Source organism: Rutidosis leptorrhynchoides, chromosome 8 (assembly GCF_046630445.1).
Source record: "Rutidosis leptorrhynchoides isolate AG116_Rl617_1_P2 chromosome 8, CSIRO_AGI_Rlap_v1, whole genome shotgun sequence".
In the NCBI taxonomy this organism is placed as follows: Eukaryota; Viridiplantae; Streptophyta; class Magnoliopsida; order Asterales; family Asteraceae; genus Rutidosis; species Rutidosis leptorrhynchoides.
In genome coordinates, this window is record NC_092340.1 from 338,934,740 (window position 1) to 338,953,866 (window position 19,127).

At 35.0% G+C, this 19,127-nt stretch overlaps 3 protein-coding genes across 4 annotated transcripts; 2 read left to right on the forward strand and 1 right to left on the reverse strand.

Annotated features, from left to right (window-relative positions):
• Window positions 1-287: 287 nt before the first annotated feature.
• Window positions 288-3,287, forward strand: LOC139862261 (pentatricopeptide repeat-containing protein CRR2, chloroplastic-like). Its single transcript, XM_071850835.1, has one exon. The coding sequence runs from the start codon at window positions 338-340 to the stop codon at window positions 3,242-3,244; it is 2,907 nt and encodes a 968-aa protein (XP_071706936.1). The 5' UTR covers window positions 288-337; the 3' UTR covers window positions 3,245-3,287.
• Window positions 3,288-4,055: 768 nt separating this feature from the next.
• Window positions 4,056-7,691, forward strand: LOC139861124 (F-box protein At2g32560-like). Its single transcript, XM_071849424.1, has 5 exons — window positions 4,056-5,331; window positions 5,423-5,502; window positions 5,597-5,775; window positions 6,524-6,598; window positions 7,298-7,691. The coding sequence occupies exons 1-5, from the start codon at window positions 4,591-4,593 to the stop codon at window positions 7,483-7,485; spliced, it is 1,263 nt and encodes a 420-aa protein (XP_071705525.1). The 5' UTR covers window positions 4,056-4,590; the 3' UTR covers window positions 7,486-7,691.
• A 4,762-nt stretch (window positions 7,692-12,453) lies between these two features.
• Window positions 12,454-16,201, reverse strand: LOC139862230 (uncharacterized). Of its 2 annotated transcripts, none has more exons than XM_071850797.1 (4): window positions 16,045-16,201; window positions 14,954-15,213; window positions 13,440-13,891; window positions 12,454-12,833 (listed from the first exon to the last, which is right to left on the reverse strand). In XM_071850797.1, exons 1-4 carry the CDS (start codon window positions 16,158-16,160, stop codon window positions 12,564-12,566), a joined length of 1,098 nt encoding a protein of 365 aa, XP_071706898.1. In that variant the 5' UTR covers window positions 16,161-16,201; the 3' UTR covers window positions 12,454-12,563. The 2 variants fall into 2 exon arrangements, with proteins under 2 accessions (XP_071706898.1, XP_071706899.1); XM_071850798.1 differs by having other exon boundaries at window positions 16,041-16,156.
• Between the last annotated feature and the right edge of the window lie 2,926 nt (window positions 16,202-19,127).

Consider the following 19,127-nt stretch of genomic DNA (forward strand, 5'->3'; position numbering starts at 1 on the left):
GTGTGTGTGCAAATGATGACTAGGCTTCGGTCCGGACTGATGCTAGCTTGCCTTTCAAAAAAAAAAAAAAAAAAAAAAATATATATATATATATATATATATATATATATATATATATATATATATATATATATATATATTTGGAATGGATGGAACAATGATTAGTGATTGAAAAAAGTACGGAGTAATATTTTTAAAAATAATTATATTTTTATTTTTAAATTAAAAAACGGTTTGTACTTCATCTTGCCAAAAACGAACACCACAAAGGAAAAACGCAAATGTAAGATAACTCTAGTAAGACTTGCAGTAAACTATCATCAAAGCAATTGATTCAATGTCCACCACATTCACTCTACTACATCACAACAACAGTTTTTGCCTTCAAAGCCCGCCGCCGATATTTGACTTAGATCTTCAATCTTTTTCCCGCTGTCATCACCAATTCTCAACCACAACAAATTATGCTAAATCCAATCAAACCATATCAAATTCAACTCCCGAACACAACTCATTGCTAAGAAATGTTGTCACTGAGCTTCATTCAATCGATTTAACAAACCCAGATGAATGTATTCAATCCTACACTTTTATTCTCAAAAACTGTAGCAAATTTTATAATCTGCAGCTGGGTTTACAAATTCATGGACGTATGATTGTTTCTGGAGTTGAATTATGTGAGTTTCTTGGATGTCAGTTACTGGAATTTTATTGTAAAGTTGGTTGTGTTGATGATACACGCAACCTGTTTGATAAAATGCCTGAGAGAAATGTGTTTAGTTGGACTTGGGTTATTGGGTTGTATTGTGAGCTTGGTGATTATGAGGAGACGATAAGTTTGTTTTATCAAATGATTGACCAAGGGATTCGTCCTGATCGTTTTGTGTTTCCGAAAGTGTTTAAAGCTTGTGCTCAGCTTAATGATTATAAAGCTGGGAAGGATGTGTATGATTACATGCTGAGTATTGGGTTTGAAGGTAATAATGCTGTCAAAAGGGCTTTTCTTGACATGTTTATAAAATGTGGAAGGATGGATATCGCTAGACGACTGTTTGAGCAGATGGATTCAAATGATGTTATCATGTGGAACATGATGGTTTCTGGATATGTGTTGAAACGAGATTTTAAGAGGGCGTTGAGATATGTTGATCAGATGAGGCTTAAAGGTGTGATGCCTGATAGGGTTACATTTAATACAATTCTAAGTGGTTATGCTCAAGTTGGACAGTTTAAGGAGGCTGCTAAATATTTCTCTGAAATGGGCAGTGGGTTCAATAATTTACTACCAAATGTTGTGTCTTGGACTGCATTGATAACGGGAAACGTACAAAACGGAAATCATGTTCAAGCATTGAATATATTCCGGAAGATGGTTACCACAGGTGTAAAACCAAACTCGACCACAATTTCGAGTGTTGTTTCTGCATGTACAAACTTGTTTTTGAAAAGACTTGGTAAAGAGATCCATGGTCATTGCATAAAGAATGAAGAACTGGATTCAAATTTGTATGTAAACAACTCGTTAATAGACTTATATTCTAAATGCATAAATGTAGGTGACGGGGCAAGGAATAACTTCAATAGAATTAAGCAAAAAGATTTAGTGTCATGGAATTCGATTCTTGCTGCTTTTGCTATTAAAGGTTGCCGTGATGATGCAATTAACTACCTTTATGAAATGGAATTACAAGGAATCGTACCCGATGTTATTACTTGGAATGGGCTGATAACCGGCTTCACTCAATATGGTGATGGTAAAACTGCTCTTGAATTCTTTGCTAAAATGTGCAAATTAGGTATCTCTCCCAATACAACATCTATATCAGGAGCCTTAACTGCTTGCACGCAAATAAAAAATATAAAATTAGGAAAAGAAATTCATAGTTATATCTTTAGGAATAAAATTGAATTGGCAACAGGTGTTGGGAGTGCTCTTATTGCAATGTACTCCGGATGTAACGATTTAAATGCTGCTTATAATGTCTTTAACGGGCTCTTAAAAAAAGATGTTGTAATTTGGAACTCTATGATCGCTGTAAGTGGGAAAAGTAGGTTCGGGGTTGGGGCCTTAGATTTGTTAAGAGAAATGAATTTGAATGGTGTAAAACCCGATTCGGTAACCATGATTTCGACTCTCACTGTTTGTTCAAAGCTAGCTGCTTTACGCCAGGGTCGAGAGATTCATCAATATATAATTAGACATGGGCTTGACTCTAGTAACTTTGTATGCAACGCCCTTATTGACATGTATGGAAGATGTGGCTCAGTCAATAAAAGTCGCCAAGTGTTTGACTTTTTGGTTGGTCAAAGAAGGGACATTGTGTCATGGAATGTAATGATTGCAGCATATGGAATGCACGGGTTTGGTTTAGAAGCTTTGAAGTTGTTTCAGCTCATGACGGGCCAAGAGGGTTTAAAACCAAACCATGTGACTATCACAAATCTTTTGTCAGCGTGTAGTCACTCAGGTTTAACAGAAAAAGGTAAAGAGATTTTTGAGATGATGAAAAACAAATATGATATCGAACCTGAAATGGAGCAATATGCTTGTATGGTGGATATTATTGCGCGTTCGGGTGAATTATCAGAGACTTTAAACTTCATTGAAAAGATGCCATTTGAACCTAATGCTGCTATTTGGGGGTCATTATTGGGTGCTTGTAGGATCCATTTGAATCTTGAAATGGCAGAACATGCTGCAAAATTCTTGTTTGAACTTGAACCTGAAAGTTCTGGTAATTATATATTATTAGCAAATATATATTCAACTTTAGGAAAATGGGAAGATGCATCAAGAATAAGGTGTTTAATGAAAGAAAAAGGTGTTACAAAAACTCCTGGTTGTAGTTGGATTGAAGTTGGAAGGAAAGTTTATAGCTTTATTGTCGGATATAATTCCCATCCTTTTATGGATCAAGTTTTTATAAAGATGGAGAGTTTGTTGTTAAAGATCAAAGAAAAAGGGTATGTTCCTGACACTAAATTTGTGATGCAAAATATGGATGAAGCTGAAAAGGAAATGGTGTTATGTGGACATAGCGAAAAGCTTGCTTTGGCGTTTGGGTTGATTAGTACTTCGAGGTCAACTCCTTTGAGGATTATTAAGAATTTAAGAGTATGTGGAGACTGCCATTCGGCGATCAAGTATATATCGATGGTTGAAAAGAGGGAGATTATAATGAGAGATAATTACAGGTTTCATCACTTTGTTAATGGTGTATGTTCATGTGGAGACTATTGGTGAGCATATCACCAGATATGATTAGTCTGTATAGTGACCTCTTTGGCTAATGTAATTATATTGTAAATTCATCTTTTAATTTTATGGTGTATAAACACTTGAACAACAGTTAAACTCTTAAGTCAAGCTGGATACCAATATTTATGATTCCTAATACCAACAGTTAGTTATTACACTCTTTCGGTGTGGGTCTGGTGGGTTTTCAAAAGAAACACGAATCGGAGTGTCCGTAACAAACACACACATACACCTTTTGAACTTAAGTTAGCTTTTACTCGGTGTAAATAATTGGTAGTAAAATGAGCGGGTTATATTTTTTTGAACGGCGGTTAGGAGTCACTGATGGGTCCGAATGAATTGTCGGAAACCGCCAAAACGATCATTTCCTTGAACGAACTATTACAGTCTTACCGCCCCTTAAGAGGAAACCCCCACCACGAATCCGTACGAGCATTCCGTGTGATAAGACCCCCTCTGATGAGGCTCAAACACATAGACGTCCGAAACCTCTGAGGCCCATGAAATGAGCGGGTAACCACAAGGGAAATATTTTTTGCAGCACATGATGAAAAGTTAGATTACCACCGATGCATCAACTCGCTGTTAATGAGCGGGTTATTTAGTAAGTATAGATCATGTATTCTCTTAGGACATGTTTGCTTATTATGTACTCCGTAGGTTTTTTACTTCAATTCACAGAAGATAGCATAATATGTGTGTGAGTACTTTTTTAAATATCTTTTTATTTAGTTTATTAGTTGTTGGGTTACACCTAATTGTTGGTACAATCTCAACTACCCTGATCTGTATTCTTTCTTTTTTACAACTAATTTTTAATTTTAGGCTTGTCGTCTGTTTGTCCAATAATTTCTAGATTAGATAGATTCTTTCTCATCCATTTTTAAAAACTTAATCAAATATAATCTGATCCATACATCACATGCTTCTCACTGATTTTAATGTCAGAAAACTCATACTGTATTAGATCTTTCTCTCTCCACTTTACATTGGTTTGTGAGTTAACAAGTCTTCTTCAACCCTATCTACTTTCTGTAATAATCTTCAACCTCCATTGAAGAACACAAGAAAAGAAAAGCAACCATTTTTTTATTCTGGTTTAGAGTTTAATCCAACAAGACGAGGCCCACAATAGGATAGGGTGGGCTTCGTCTTGATGTGTAGAAACTTTATCTAATTTGGAGATTGGGATTATTTCAAAAATAGATAGCTAGCTTGTGGGTGTTAATCACCTTTCATATCTTGTGTATATCATTATATCATAAGAAAGAAAGATAAGTGGTTTGCTTTATTTAATAAATATTTTATAATTTATTATAAACAAGATAAAGATGATTTTTATCTTTGTTACTTGTTTCTCCTTCATCCTTATATTAAGATTCTCACTTCCCATTAAACCACTTCCACCATGGGCTTGTGAGATGAGGTTACTTTCTTTCTATTTTTGGAAAGATTTATCCATCTTTCTTAATTTTGTTAAACTTTTCAAGAAACTCATGTTTTCAGCAAAAACTACCAAAAAGACTACTACTTTTTCAACCACCACTAGTACAAAAAACAGTATGAGCACCATGATGATAACTAAAACACCAAAAACAGGGGATGAAGATATGATGTCTGTTTTGGATTTGCCTAATTTGGCATTAGAATGCATTCTTGAGAAGCTTCAACCTGATGGGCTGTGTAAAATGTCATGTGTTTGTACTTATTTAAGAGACATGTGTTTAAGTGATCATTTATGGGAAGCCCATATGAGTAAAAGATGGGGTTCAATTATTGGTTCTGCAGCTAAAAAAGAATGGCTGTTGCATATTGCTTCTAAAAAGGAATCATCAAATTACTTTTGTGATGGTGAAAATGGAAGAGGTCTTTTATTGGGGTGTTTGTCTAAACTCTGGCCTGTTATGTTAATTAGATCCACCTCCATCTGCTATGATGTTGATCATGATAATGATGATGATGGCAAGAAGATCAAGATTTCATCTCAGCCGTCCATTGATTCGATTGTGTCGTGTTATCGGGCCCTTGAGACCGGGAAGTTTCAGTTTCCTGCTCAGGTCTTCAACCGTGAGGTATTATAATGATTTTTTACAACTTATGAAATGAATTTATTTATCAGGTACAATTGTTTGTTTAATTTTGTTTAATCTGTTGATTATACAGAATGGGCATGTTGGGTTTATGTTATCTTGCTATGATGCTGATCTCAGCTATGATTCTCATACGGATACGTTCCAAGCTAGGTAGAATGATTCTTGAAGGTCGATTTTTATTAAAGAAAATGTAGCATACTTTTTGTTATTTTTAATATTATTTTTTTAATAAAATATGGTGTAGATACCCGCCTCATGGGAGGAGGGCAGCAGCAGTGGAGATCGGGGTGAGTTGGGATAGGCTAAGGGCCCCACCAGTTGAAACTTCGCCTCACGATCTTCATATTTCAGATTGTATGAACGATTTACGTCCAAGAGATCACATTGAGATTCAATGGAGAAGGAATAAACAATTCCCATATGGTTTGTTCTTCTTTAATCATACAAATGATTCAACATTTTTATCAACATAAATGATTGTTATTATTCTTGTCATTTGATTTGATTGGTTTAAAGATGAAACAGGGAATTTTTACTTTGGGTCAAAACATGTAGGTTCTTGTTGGGTTGACCCGCCAAATATTGTTTCGTCAAAATCTATAAACAATAAAACCCGCTCGACCCATCTGACAAGTGCCCCTTTGGTTCTGAATTTTGTAATTTGACCCATTTGACTTGTTTGAGATTAAACAAAACCATGTTGATTCATTTTTGAGTAAATGGGCTGAAACTGCAACCTCTAACTTAATTGGATGATTTGGGTAACATTCTCATTTGTGGTATAATTATTCCTTTTCTTAATAAAAAAAGGAAAAAGATGCCCTTTACAACATGACGCATTCGTTTGTCTAATTGGCTGTGCAATTAACTTAATTTAGGGATCACTTTGTAGTTGTACCCATTTTGTTGTCTGCTCTAAAGTTCTCTTATATTAGAATATAATAAATAAATCACAACCACTTTAATTTATAAAAGTTTTTTTTCCTTATCCTAGGATGGCCAGTGATTCAAAGGTTGGTAAAAAGATCTGTCTAAAATGATCAAATATTTTTTAAAATATGAACCTTAGTGCAACTTTATTTAAATTGAACATAACATTATAATAATAATCTTATTTATGTCTATCTTGTATCTTATATCCTGATAAAAGTTGACTATTGTGTTATTGCAGGCTGGTGGTATGGTGTTGTAGGCCACTTAGAATTGTGTGATGGTAATGAAAATTACTGCCATTGTCATGAAAGTGGTGAGTTCTGCTTAAATATTTTTGTACCATCTAAATACATACAACTTTATGGGCCAAGTGTTGAATTGAATACTCCTTTCCAAAACTTTTTGTTGTTCTGTTCACTTGTACTCAACAAGGCCCATATTTTGATTAACATCCATTATTATTAGGCAGATGTCACCTTCATATTAGCCCATCTCCTCTGGTTCTAAAGTAAAATGGTCCCATAAGATGTACCATTATCAATTTGCCATGATCTTTTTGAAACATTTATCAAATGAGTATGGACCACCAATCAGACTCGAAAAAGTTTCATGTTCCCTTTAAATCTCTGTTATGAGTTTATAATAATGATTCAACTTGCTCCTGCAATCATGTTGTCGATTATCTTTTCATTCATTTATAATTGTCCTTTTGTGGTGTATATTGAAAAGAGAAATTCAAAAGCGAAGTTTAAGGGCCAATGTTATAAAGTCATGATCGAAAAAGCCACTAGGATCTAGTGATCTGTATTACTAGTATATTAATAACTTGTAATGTGACGTAGGTCCATAAACATTAATTCAAAAGTATGCTTCCTAAATTAGAAAATGGAGTGACGATAAACCGAGTCCATCATTTAATTTTATACTTAAAACATCAATACTTAAATATTCATTTTTATTACTAGTATCATTTTTATTATTTGTGCTGATGACAAAATGTGTGTGGTGATAGATATTGTGGTGCTGGAATTCAACCAGTACGCTCCTGGTTCACGATGGAGACAAACGATGATCAACCGGAGAGACCATCGCGAAGAAGGAAATGAAACCGAAGGTTTTTATGGGGGAATCAGAAAACTATATAAAAAGGATGAGATCTCTATGTGGCAGCAACTTTGGCCTGCTGAAATCTTGGAATAATAAAGGTTAACTGAATGTATTAATAGCTTACTTCAAATTTAATTGCAACTAGTAGTATAATGCATTGTCCCTTTGTAGAATTAAATATACATATTACATATATAAAATATTCCCTGGCTAGTTGAAGATTCAAAACAGCCACATTGTTACAACTTACAATTCTATCATTCAAATGTGAAACTACTTTCCTTGTGTTCTACCGATCTTTTTTAGGGACGGTTAATGATTGTTTCTGTACAGCTGTTAATTCGGTAATTCATTATGTAAAATTATTGTTTTTGTATCACTTAATATCCAACTTAATCGTAAAAATGGCATGTTTGTAGGAGACATAAAATCAGACACCTCTTATGGAAACAACACTTTAACACAAAATAAAAGTAAACCACCTCTTAGTTACCCCTGCAAATGTAAAAAGTGAATTTTCTAAGAGTGCTCCCAACCTGGGCGCCGTTGGCACCGGGACCGCCCAGGAACCGCCCAGGTTGTTTCGTCCAGCTGGTTTTCTTTTTTTAGCATAATTGAGGGCGGTAGGAAACGGGTATTTTGACCCGTTGAGAGCCACCAACGGCTATATCTCCACTCCCAACGGCTCTAACGGCTATTTTCCCCTTTTTTATTTATGTTTTTTTTTTCTTTTCTTTTTTTACTCTATTTATACTCCACATTTCAACCCCATTTTTCACACAACTATCTCATATTACTTCTCCATTTCTAATATTTTTTCTCACATCTATCACCAAAAAAATGAGTTCCAAAAAAACACCAAACAAAGGAAAATCGAAACAACGTCCGGTAGTTCAAGATTCAAATTCGGTTAGTCGAGATATGATGCAAATGCTACTCGATAACTCGCAACAAACTACCGGGTTTTCTCGTTTTGCAAATACTAATGCATTTGCGGGTATGTTCGGAAACGTCCATCAACAACAATCTCAAAATGTTCCATTCTACCATAACCAACAATCTCAAAATGTTCCACTCTTCCCGAACCAACTATCTCAAAATGTTCCAATTTACCCGAACCAACTCTCTCAAAACGTTCAAATCTACCCGAACCAACAACAAACGAAACAAACACCTTATTATCCTAGTCTCCGTGACGAAACGAAACGAAACAAATGGAAAATTTGTTAAAGGATACCGACCCAATCCGACGTCCACCAAGTCGAGCTAAAAGTCAAAGGGACTCGTACTCATCCGATGCCGCGAGCCGTATGTCCTCCGAAGAAGCTCGCTTTAAAATTGCTCAATCGGTCCAAGCTTCACAAGATGTGGCGAATCAAACCATGAAAAAGCTACAAGATGATAGCAACATGCGGACTATGTTTAAAGGGTTGAAGCTTCTTTCCAAACCGGTGTCACGAGATTTGCCTCCCGATGAATACGAAATGCTAATGCTTGCTCGAGACAAAATTAAGAAAAAATATGTGAAGAAATTGCAAAACATGAACAACGACGACGACGAGTAGTTTGATTATTTAGCTTTCTAGTATTTTTTTTTAATTATCGTAATCTTTTAATTTTAAATTGTCATAATGTTTTAAATTTTAATTATTGTATTTTTTTTTTTAATTTTAATGAAATGGTAGTTTTATGTTTTTTATTTTTAATTTATCATATAAATATTAATAATTATTTGATAATATAAAATAATTCAAAAATAAAATAAAAAAATGGAAGGAGGAGTGTCTTTGTTGGGAGTGTTTAGTCCTGGGTTTAGTCCTGGGAAGGAAGTGAGATGGAGGTGCTGATGTGGTGCTGAATGGTTGGTTAGTCCTGGAAGACATTGTGTCATGGTTGAGAGCACTCTAACGACAACCTTAGAATTGTCATTAATATGCTTAAAAGTGTCATACATATGAATAACCGCCACCCAAAAAATTATAGTTAACCGCTACGTATAACATTTTCTAACATTGTCATTAGAAATATCCATAAATAAATATGCCAAATACACAAAAAACCATTGTTTTTTAAGGAGCTAACTTAAAGGGTAACCATTACAAGTCTTCTTCAGGTTACATTTTTGTTGTTAACCATAAATCTTATATGACAGTTGAAACTTTCAGAAGTCAACTTGAACCCGATTTTATAGTTAAAAACGATGAACTATAGCCATTGTGGAGTCACCGGAGCATAACTTAAGCATTGAGGCAGTTTCTTATCATGTTTTACGATAACCATCTTGGTTCCTTCGAACGATTCTTTATTCCTCCAATTTGCCTTTAATTCTCGGCTAAATCGCTTGAAGTAACTTGTTTTTGACCGTGTTGTTATAATCTCTCTCGACTGCTTACTTTCACTAGTTTCCTTCTTTAATGATGCATACCGAAACAAAACTGATTTTACTTTTTTCATCTTTGATTCTATACTAGGTTCGCTTCGCTTCATGTGCTTCGCAGGTTCATCGTGGCCCAACCACATCGTTTTCATCATGGTTCGAGCCGTTGGGCTCTTGACCATGGTTTGACTCCTGACCCATTTTGAATACATGGACCCTTTGCGATCCATCATCTCGGGCTCCTTTTCTTGACCATGGTCCCAGTCTACAGCACAACCGACCCTGCGTGAAATGCTACGGGCCCTAAACGGTGAATATGAACGAGACCGCCTATGAACACTCACCCTCGCCTCGGGTTCCTCACTAACCTTCTCTAAAGCAATCATGAAAGGGTCAAAACCGTCATTCCATGTACACTTTTGTGCGAACGGGCTCCAGGCCCGTGAGCTTAACATCTTAGGTGAGGTAGGGACCGATGTTTGAAGCCGTGGAGGGAGTTTTAAAGGCAAGGCCTGGCCCACGGTTGAAAACGAATTCGCTCTAGCTGGTTTTCGATACTCTTGGTCCTCCCATCGACTAGTATCGAACGTAAACTCAAATGCATCATCGTTGTTGGACTTTTCTGCACCCGAGCTAGAGTCAAAAGGTTGCACCGGGCTCGACCAAATGCAACTAGTGGGGCTTGTGGGTGCACTAAGGTAATAAGAGGAAGGAAAAGACATAAAGTCCATTTTTGATTGGAAAAAGTTGTAGGAGTATGTTTTTAACAGTCAGTAATGAACGAGTAGTAAACTAGTAATGTGAGGCTATTAAAAGAGCATTGCAGAAAGGTGTCCTTAAAAAGGGGGAATTGAGGAATTAGTGGTCAATTAGCATCCAGAATTTAAGGTTTAAGAAATTCACATGTGTTGACCATTTTGGGTTTGAATTGAATTGAACTAACACTAATATTCGAAATCAAATAGTGCTTAAAATGCTTATACTTGTCCTTTATTACTATAGTGAAAAAATGTAAAGTCATTGAAATTTTTAATGATCAATTATGATTAACTCTTAATTGTATGTATATGTATTAAAGGAAGTTTTGTCTATATTTTTGACCGAAAGTTTGTTTCTTGTGATGGTCATATCTTCAAGTTCACATGATTTCCTTAACCATACAACGGCCGTACTAATGTTTTATTATTATTATTATTATTATAACCTGTTTACCACATTCTAGTTTGTCTAATCATAGCCCTTAGAGCTATAGTTAGAGGCTTTTTTAATGAATGATTTGTTGTACATCAAGTTAGAGTAGTGGGAGTGGAGGTCAGTCACCCCCACGTCGCACGCTTAGTCGCTAGTCGCCCCACTCCCCACTCCCGCGCCTGAGCTCGTTTCGGTCAAGTTAGTCGAGGCTGCGACGCATGCAACGACCTTTTTTTTTTATCCCCACTTTTATTATATATACTACTTCTCAATTTAAAAAAACACACATTCTTCTCCCTTCTCAATTTAAACACACGAGTATACTTAAAAAAATATGAATTCTTCCATTGTTTCATTGAATGTTTACCACGGTGGGAGCTCAGCGAGGATTGGAAATCGTATTCCAACTCGCAATGTACTCTGTTCAAGTCCCTCGACGTTAATGGGTGGGACACAGGGCGTTTGTTCGACTACATACGAGAGCATGTCGACTTCGAGGCCTCGGATTTTATGTAGATCGTTCCAGAAACTCAAACCTTTGAGTTTCTCACGACTGAACAAGAATGGAAAGAACTAGCCGGGAAAGCAAAACTCAACGACGAGTCTATCGACTTGTATTGTATCCACATATGGTCCCGAGAATTCATCCGCCGCCCACATCCTCACTACCCACACAACTAGAGTGATGAGGGATACAATAGTCCTAAAACCCCGTGAAAGGCTCGATCGGACGAGTTAATTTTTAGGAAATTTTGGTTTGTTTTTTTACTTTTAGGACTTGTAATGTTTTTATTTTTAATTTTAGGTTGGTAATGTTTTTCTTTTTTTTTAGGAATCGTAATGTTTTTTTATTTTTATTTTTAGGAATCGTATGTTTTTTTTTTATTTTCTTAGGAAATGTAATTTTTTTTATATTTTTAATGAAAGTTAGTTTTATTAATTTATGTTATATTTAAAATCATTAAAAAATAATAAAAATAAAAACTGGCATGCCCCAGTGACATAGGTCACCACTCCCCGCTTTTCTGACTCACCAAGTCACGCCTGACATGCCAACTGACCTCAGTCACCACTCTCAGTGCTCTTAGTGGGTGAGGTGATTTTTAAAAGTCAATGAGTAAATTTAAATTGTACAATAATTTAATTCATGTCCTAGTTTCTTAAAGATAGCCCTTAGGGCTAATGTTAGAAAAACTCTATTCTATATTAATGAAAGCTTTAACTGCCGTTTTATTTTATAAACCCCGCGCTTTAAGATTGTCATTTTGGTATTAACGCTTAATTTAATTTCATTGCCCTAATACAAATTAATTTCTTTGCCCTAAAACAAATTCATTATCAGAATTTATTTTAATCAATATTGACTAGGACATGAACTAATGGTCATCTATACCACATTTTATAATCTTAAGAATGTAGTCATTTAATCTCAAGTTGCGTCAAGTCACAAACATTTTTTGTCTCCTTTGGTATGTTTGTATGAAAATGGTTACTTATCATATAACTTCTTTCAAATTTCAAACAATAGGATTCAAACAATGAATAAATAATTACACAAGAAAACAAATAGTTGATGCACAAATTAGAGAAGAGATGCAACATTTTAATGAATGACATGAGAATCAATATCCAATTCCTTTCTTGTTTTCCCTACAAAAAGGTCTTTAGATTTGATTAATCCAGGTATAAGTCCAATCATTGTAGTAACAGATGACTGAGCCACCGCATCATGTCGTCCCAGTGAAACTATGGTCATGGCTAAACTCGGCTTGTAACTCGACATCTTGCTTTCCTTTCCTCCTCCTATCAGCAACTTTATGTTTTTTGCTGCAACCGATGCGTTCTTTTTAGCGAAATAACCTTGCTTCATTTCCTGTAATTAACAGGCAGGTCTTATTTAATTCTTACTAGGTAAAAAAAGGTAAAAGGTAGAAGGTTTTCCCTGTTTGGGCTACGAATACAAAACTGTAATCAAGATGCATGATAAATTTGTCCATAATGTAAAAAATCCCAAATCAGCCGTTTTTTAACATAAATGGATACGTCGGCTCAAACAAGAGCTAAATCAAACATGAATGAGTGTAGGGTTGGAAAATTGGGCGGTGTGGATAACGGGTTAAAATGAGTTGAGGTGAGAATGAGTCATTCTTTTATACACATCAAAACGGGTCGAGTTGGATTTGCCCAAACCCATAAATAGCCTTTCTCTATAGTTTTGAATTTTATACATATTAAATTAAATGTGTTAAATATGAAGATGGAACTTGTAGTATTACAGTAATGATCTATAACGCTTTATAAAATTTAAATATTACTTTGTACAACTTACGATATGTTCAAATAGATTGACCCATTACCTTCTTATCAAAATCGACCCGTTTGACCAATGCAGTAAAGAAGTATGATAAACCAAATCGACCCATTTGCACATATATATGGATAACAACTACAACCCATATTGCTAGGCAAAGCAGCTTACCTTAATATTAGTAATATCTCCAACGGCAAAGATATTTTTGCGGCCCTTGACTCTTAAATTTTCATCAACAATCAAACTCCCATTAACATCCAAACTATCCTTTAAAATGGTGTTCTTTAGCCAAGATGAGGCCAACGGGTTCCCCGTGCATAAAAAATGACAATCTGCTTTGATAGTTTCACCAGATGAAGTTTTATACAGTTTGCTTCCTTCTGATACATCCTCTAAATTTACAGTTTGCTCCAGTTTTACTTCAACACGTTTCGAAACGAGCCAATCGAGTGTCTTTTTAGACGCTTTCGGTCCAAGAAATTCGAGTAACCGGTACCCGTTATGCACTAATGTTACCTTCTTTTCTGGAAAATCAACTGCAATTTCTCCTGCAAGTTCTACTCCAGTAGGTCCACCTCCAACGATCAAAATTGATTGAGCAGCTTTTATTTTTGAATTTTCTGCCATGAATATAACAAGGAACACATCAGCCTCAAGCATATAAGTGAAGAGTTGTAAGATTGATTCTTGGTTTGATTTGATTTGTTCTCGATTAATAGTTCAGTTATAGTTTATGACTGTTCACATGATGTATCATTTGAGTGATTAAATATGAAATTTTATTGGTTAAATTGTATGCGTTAGTATTATCTTTTTCCATGCACACTATAATCCATTTTAACTAGAGGTAGTAGTATACTCGGTGTTGTAAACGACATCCGTTGTGACGCCGGTTGCGGCGTTTTGGTGACTAGCTCGTCTTGACCCCGTCCCGTCTTCTAATAAGTCAGTCAATGGTTAATAGTCAGGTCAAATGCGGGAAAGGTCGGGTCAACGCCAGTCAAAAGTCAAAAGTTCGGTTAAAATTGGTCAAAAGTCGGTCAAATTGATCAAAATTGACGTAGTTTAGTGTTACTTTCTGTATTATATTAACAATAATAGCGATTATAGGTACAAACTGGTCAACGAAGGTTGTTTGGCCTTAAAATAAGTGTAAATGTATATTTATATATATAAAAGTCAACACGTCCGTCTAGACTCTCTCGACCCCCTTCTTGACCCCATTTCGACGTTTTAAGGTCCCGACTGTCTCGACCCCATCTCGCGTCATTTTCAACCTTGAGTATACTTATGCAAATGGGTCAACTGGCCAATGGCCAACTAGGGCTGTATTCTATGAGTAGCGAGTCAAATGGGTTGGGTTAGAACCTAACCTGACCCGTACAAAATCATTTTTGATGTGAATTAGTTGTGACCCGTTACCCGACCCACATAAGCAATCCACTAATTATGACTGTTAGCTGCACCCTCTTCTTTGTTTAATAAACCATGTGTTATGTTATATATATACAATTATAGCATTGACATTGCAGTTTTAAAGAATATTTTGATTCTCAAAGGACCTTCCTACAAAGGAGAAATTTTGGTGAAGAAATTATTACAAAATCATTTCAGGTTAAAAAGATAGTGATTTGGGTTAAAATTACCACCTCTATAATGATTTGGGTTGAAATTGTTTTTACCTGCTTGGTATTGTTTAAGTCTGTCAGCTCTGGCTTTTGGTGCAAATGGGTCCACATGACCAGTAGCTATAACAAGATAGTCATAGGGGACCAACCGACCCTCGGATGTAAGGACTTCAGAATCCTGTATTTCAATGACATCGGATACGATGAGACGTGAACCCGTTAAGTAGTGTTTATGCAGGATTAAAGATCGCTCGCCGAAACTAGGTTCCACCATTCCTCTTAAGCTTGCCCATGGAATCTCTAAATATTCCTTCCTGTTTATACATGTTAAATATAAGCCAAGAAACTAACCACTTTGTAGTTGCTTTATTCAATAATTTTCTCAGATAAGTACAGTTTCCTATTAGCTACAATTCGAATGCTATTGATTACAATTAAATAACCTGTACACGTAAGTTAAACTAAACCGGCTTAATTTTAAAGGCATGACCCCAAAGTGTAGTACACAGGGGTTGAACTTGGGTCTGAACTAGAGATTACCAAGTCCCCACCACTAGGCTACCCTCGGGGTTTAAATTGAATCGGCTAACTTCTCGAACATATATAAACACCATGTAGTTAGTTTGGTTTGGTTCTAGTTATTATCATGTAGTTTTCGATTTAGTATTGGTTTGTTTGTTTTAAGGTTTTTCCGGTTATTAGGGGAGGCTCGTTTATCGGTTTATAGATAGTTCTGTTTAGATGGTTGTTTTTGAGATGCGAGTTTCCCCGTTTTTCCGTGTTTTTGTATTCTCTTAGTTATTTTGCAAAAAGACAAACAAACAAAAAACATATATATGAACACCAGTTTCATTCAAATATTAATGGAATGTACTATTAATGACTTAGTTTTCAAATTCAACTGTAAGACAAATTTAAAGACATTGGACATATTCATGATGATTTTTAGCTTTCAAAAATTAGTTTGCTTAATTAACCATCTAGCTTGTTTGAGTGTGCCTCATTTATTGATCCATAGAAATAAGATTATAGAATATTTTTAATCCAGCATATAAGGTAACAAGATTAAATTTGCAACTTTTCAGCTACAAGAAATATATAAGATCATTTCTGAGAAACAAGATGAAGGAAATATTCATACGTACGGATCAATTAGTGTAAGATTTCCATGAAACTGTAACGATTTAGCAACGTATGATCCAGCAATTCCGCCACCAATAACCACCACTTTCTTCCCACCTGAGGCACTTTGATTCGCCATCAAACGAATGACTTAGATCTAGGAACCTGCAAGTCTTGTTCTATACGTATTGATGCAACTAAGTTGACCATTAATATAATTATAAGTGTCATATATAACAATGTTATATATATAGGGGAAATTAAAATGTATATTCTAATGAGAGTATATTGGATCGTGCAAGAAAAAGAGTTGATTCAGTGTTATTAACTATGAATGAGTCGAGAAGGTGGCAATGGTTTTACTTGGTCTTATGTCACGCTATGTCAACGCCTTTACAAAGTCTTATCATCAAATGAACACTTGTTTTGTTAATACACAATTTTTTTTTATATTTGTCAAATAGCTAAAAACGAGTAATACACGGTTAAAACACAATTTCATATTAAAACGAGTAATACACGGTTAGGTCTAAACCCAAGTTGTGATGTGATGTGGTTCAGTGGTTGGTGGCCTGACTCCTTTACTGGAGGTCAGGAGTTCGACCATCGTTGGCTACATATTAAAAACACAATTTCATCTCTGTCATGAAGTATCCACCCATGACACATTTTCCATATCGTTTGGGGGTAAAGGGGAGGGGGTTTTACTTGACTGTGCCCTTGGATCGGTTTCAAGGTTTCTGCCTGGGCAACGATGGGGGCGAGGTTATTATCGATGCATCGGCATAGTCGAAACAGGAGATGATCGCAACAGGTGGTTTAGTCCCCCTCGAGTGATCCTAATCGCTGTTAAAAAGAGATGATCGCAACGGGTGGTTTAGTCCCCCTTGAGTGATCCCAATCGCTGTAAAAAAACACGGTTTGTGTGTTGCTGCGAAAAATAATTCCGCTAATGCCTTGAACATCGTTTCAGTTTTAGAGATGACTATGTAGTTACACTATACACACTAAAGACTGTTCCAATGATTCATAGTTATAATACATATATCGATGATTGTACAACTCTTTTAGAATTAAAAGTAAGGAAAACTAAAATATATAAACCTTTTTAAAAAATTAAGAAGGTTTGAAAATAATAAACTAAATGTATTAAAGTTTGGCTTGAGTAGTATGGGGTGAGATTCAACTTGGGGTACTGACAACTCAGGTTCGATTTACTCCAACAGATAGGTTTCAACCTTTGATGGTACTGTCAACGTTAATGTAATTTGAAAAGGTCTCTGGGGGTTTTTCCCGACCTTCGATGGTACTGTCAACATCGTCGCGAATTTGGTTTCATCTTTACGCGTGTTTGGGTGGAAAATAAGAGTATTCGATGTCGATATCGTCATTAAAAAAATGTAAAGATGCACATGGTTGAAAAATAGAATAATAATAATAATCTAAATAATAAGTTAAATGATACATGTACGTATCTTATTATTGGTGTTATTAAACGACAATGAATGACAACTACAATGTAGTGGGCATCTTTTTGTGTAAGTAGTAAAGTAATAATAATAGTAATAGTAATAAAGTAGTAGTAGTAAAGCAATAGTAATGTAGTATAAGTGTAATTCATTGTAATGACTAATGGGAATATGAATTCGCATCAAGTTTGGAAAACTTACTTTTGAGTCGATAAAACTTATAATTTAAATAATCATGAAATAATTCATGATTATTTCACTAATTATTACTGAGTACTTTTTTAAAATAATAGTATACTAATATATAGTTAAGTTATGGTTATAGTTATATTATATACTAGTTTTATGAGCTCGTACCTTGCACGTCATTTGTATAAATTAGTAGTCGATAACATTAATATTGATACTTATCTAATGTATAATACAATTACAATAAATAATCTTTTATTACTAATAACATTTGTATCGAAAACATTAGTATTGAATACTAACACATATATTATATGTCATACCCCGTCCTAATCCATCTGGACGAAGTCACCAACATCTTGTCTCATTGCGATGATCGACTCCAAATAATGTCTTTAAAATGAGCAAATGCACAGCGGAAGGTTTCTTTCATACCTGAGAATAAACATGCTTTCAAGTGTCAACCAAAAGGTTGGTGAGTTCATAAGTTTATCATAAAACAATAAAATTCATCATTTTGATAGACCACAAGATTTAAATACAGTACACCTATCTCGTGTACGAAACCATTTCCATAAATCTTAGTAACCGTACACATATCTCGTGTACAAAAATATCATACACATAACCTGTGTATAAAATCATTCTCTCGATACATAACATTCACTTTTCATTCATTGCTTGGCTTGGTAACCGACCTTAACATATAATGCGCATCAATAATATCCCCAAAAACAGAACATCTCGTCTGTATAATATATAAACCTCGAAGTACTAAACACCACGCCCACTAGCTCTCCCGTCTAGTGAACATTCTGGGTGGGGGTGTTAAACCCGGTAGCTACCTTTAGGATTCGCGTGAATTAGGGCCATACCCGATTCTAATTCTTAGGTTACCAAGCAATAATAATCAGGGGAAATATTCACAACAATTAGTGGCAATTATAACGTCCAACTAATTCAATAATAATTCACAGAACTTCTGTCTGCATAATAATTCATTCGAGGAATGTTTTGCTTGTGTCTATCTCGTCAAACATTTATAAAAGCATTTCATGTATTCGCAGTTCAAAATATATTTCAAAAGCATTTAATAAAGCAGTTATAAAAACAACGCATGTATTCTCAGTCCCAAAAATGTAAAGAGTAAAAGGGAGCAAATGAACTCACCAATTGTATTTTATAGTAAAAATACATATGACGAAACTGAACAATGTAGGGTTGGCCTCGGATTCACGAGCCTATATCATTCATATATGTATTAAAACATATTCTTGTAATCAAACAATTATTTATATTATTATTATTAGTGAAATTTTTTATATTAATAACTTATATATTTTATTATATTTTCATTTTATACATTTTAGATAGATAATAGTATCAGTATATCTAAATTATGGTTGTTAAATGTATTTTTATATGATTACTCTTTTTGTTTACAAAAT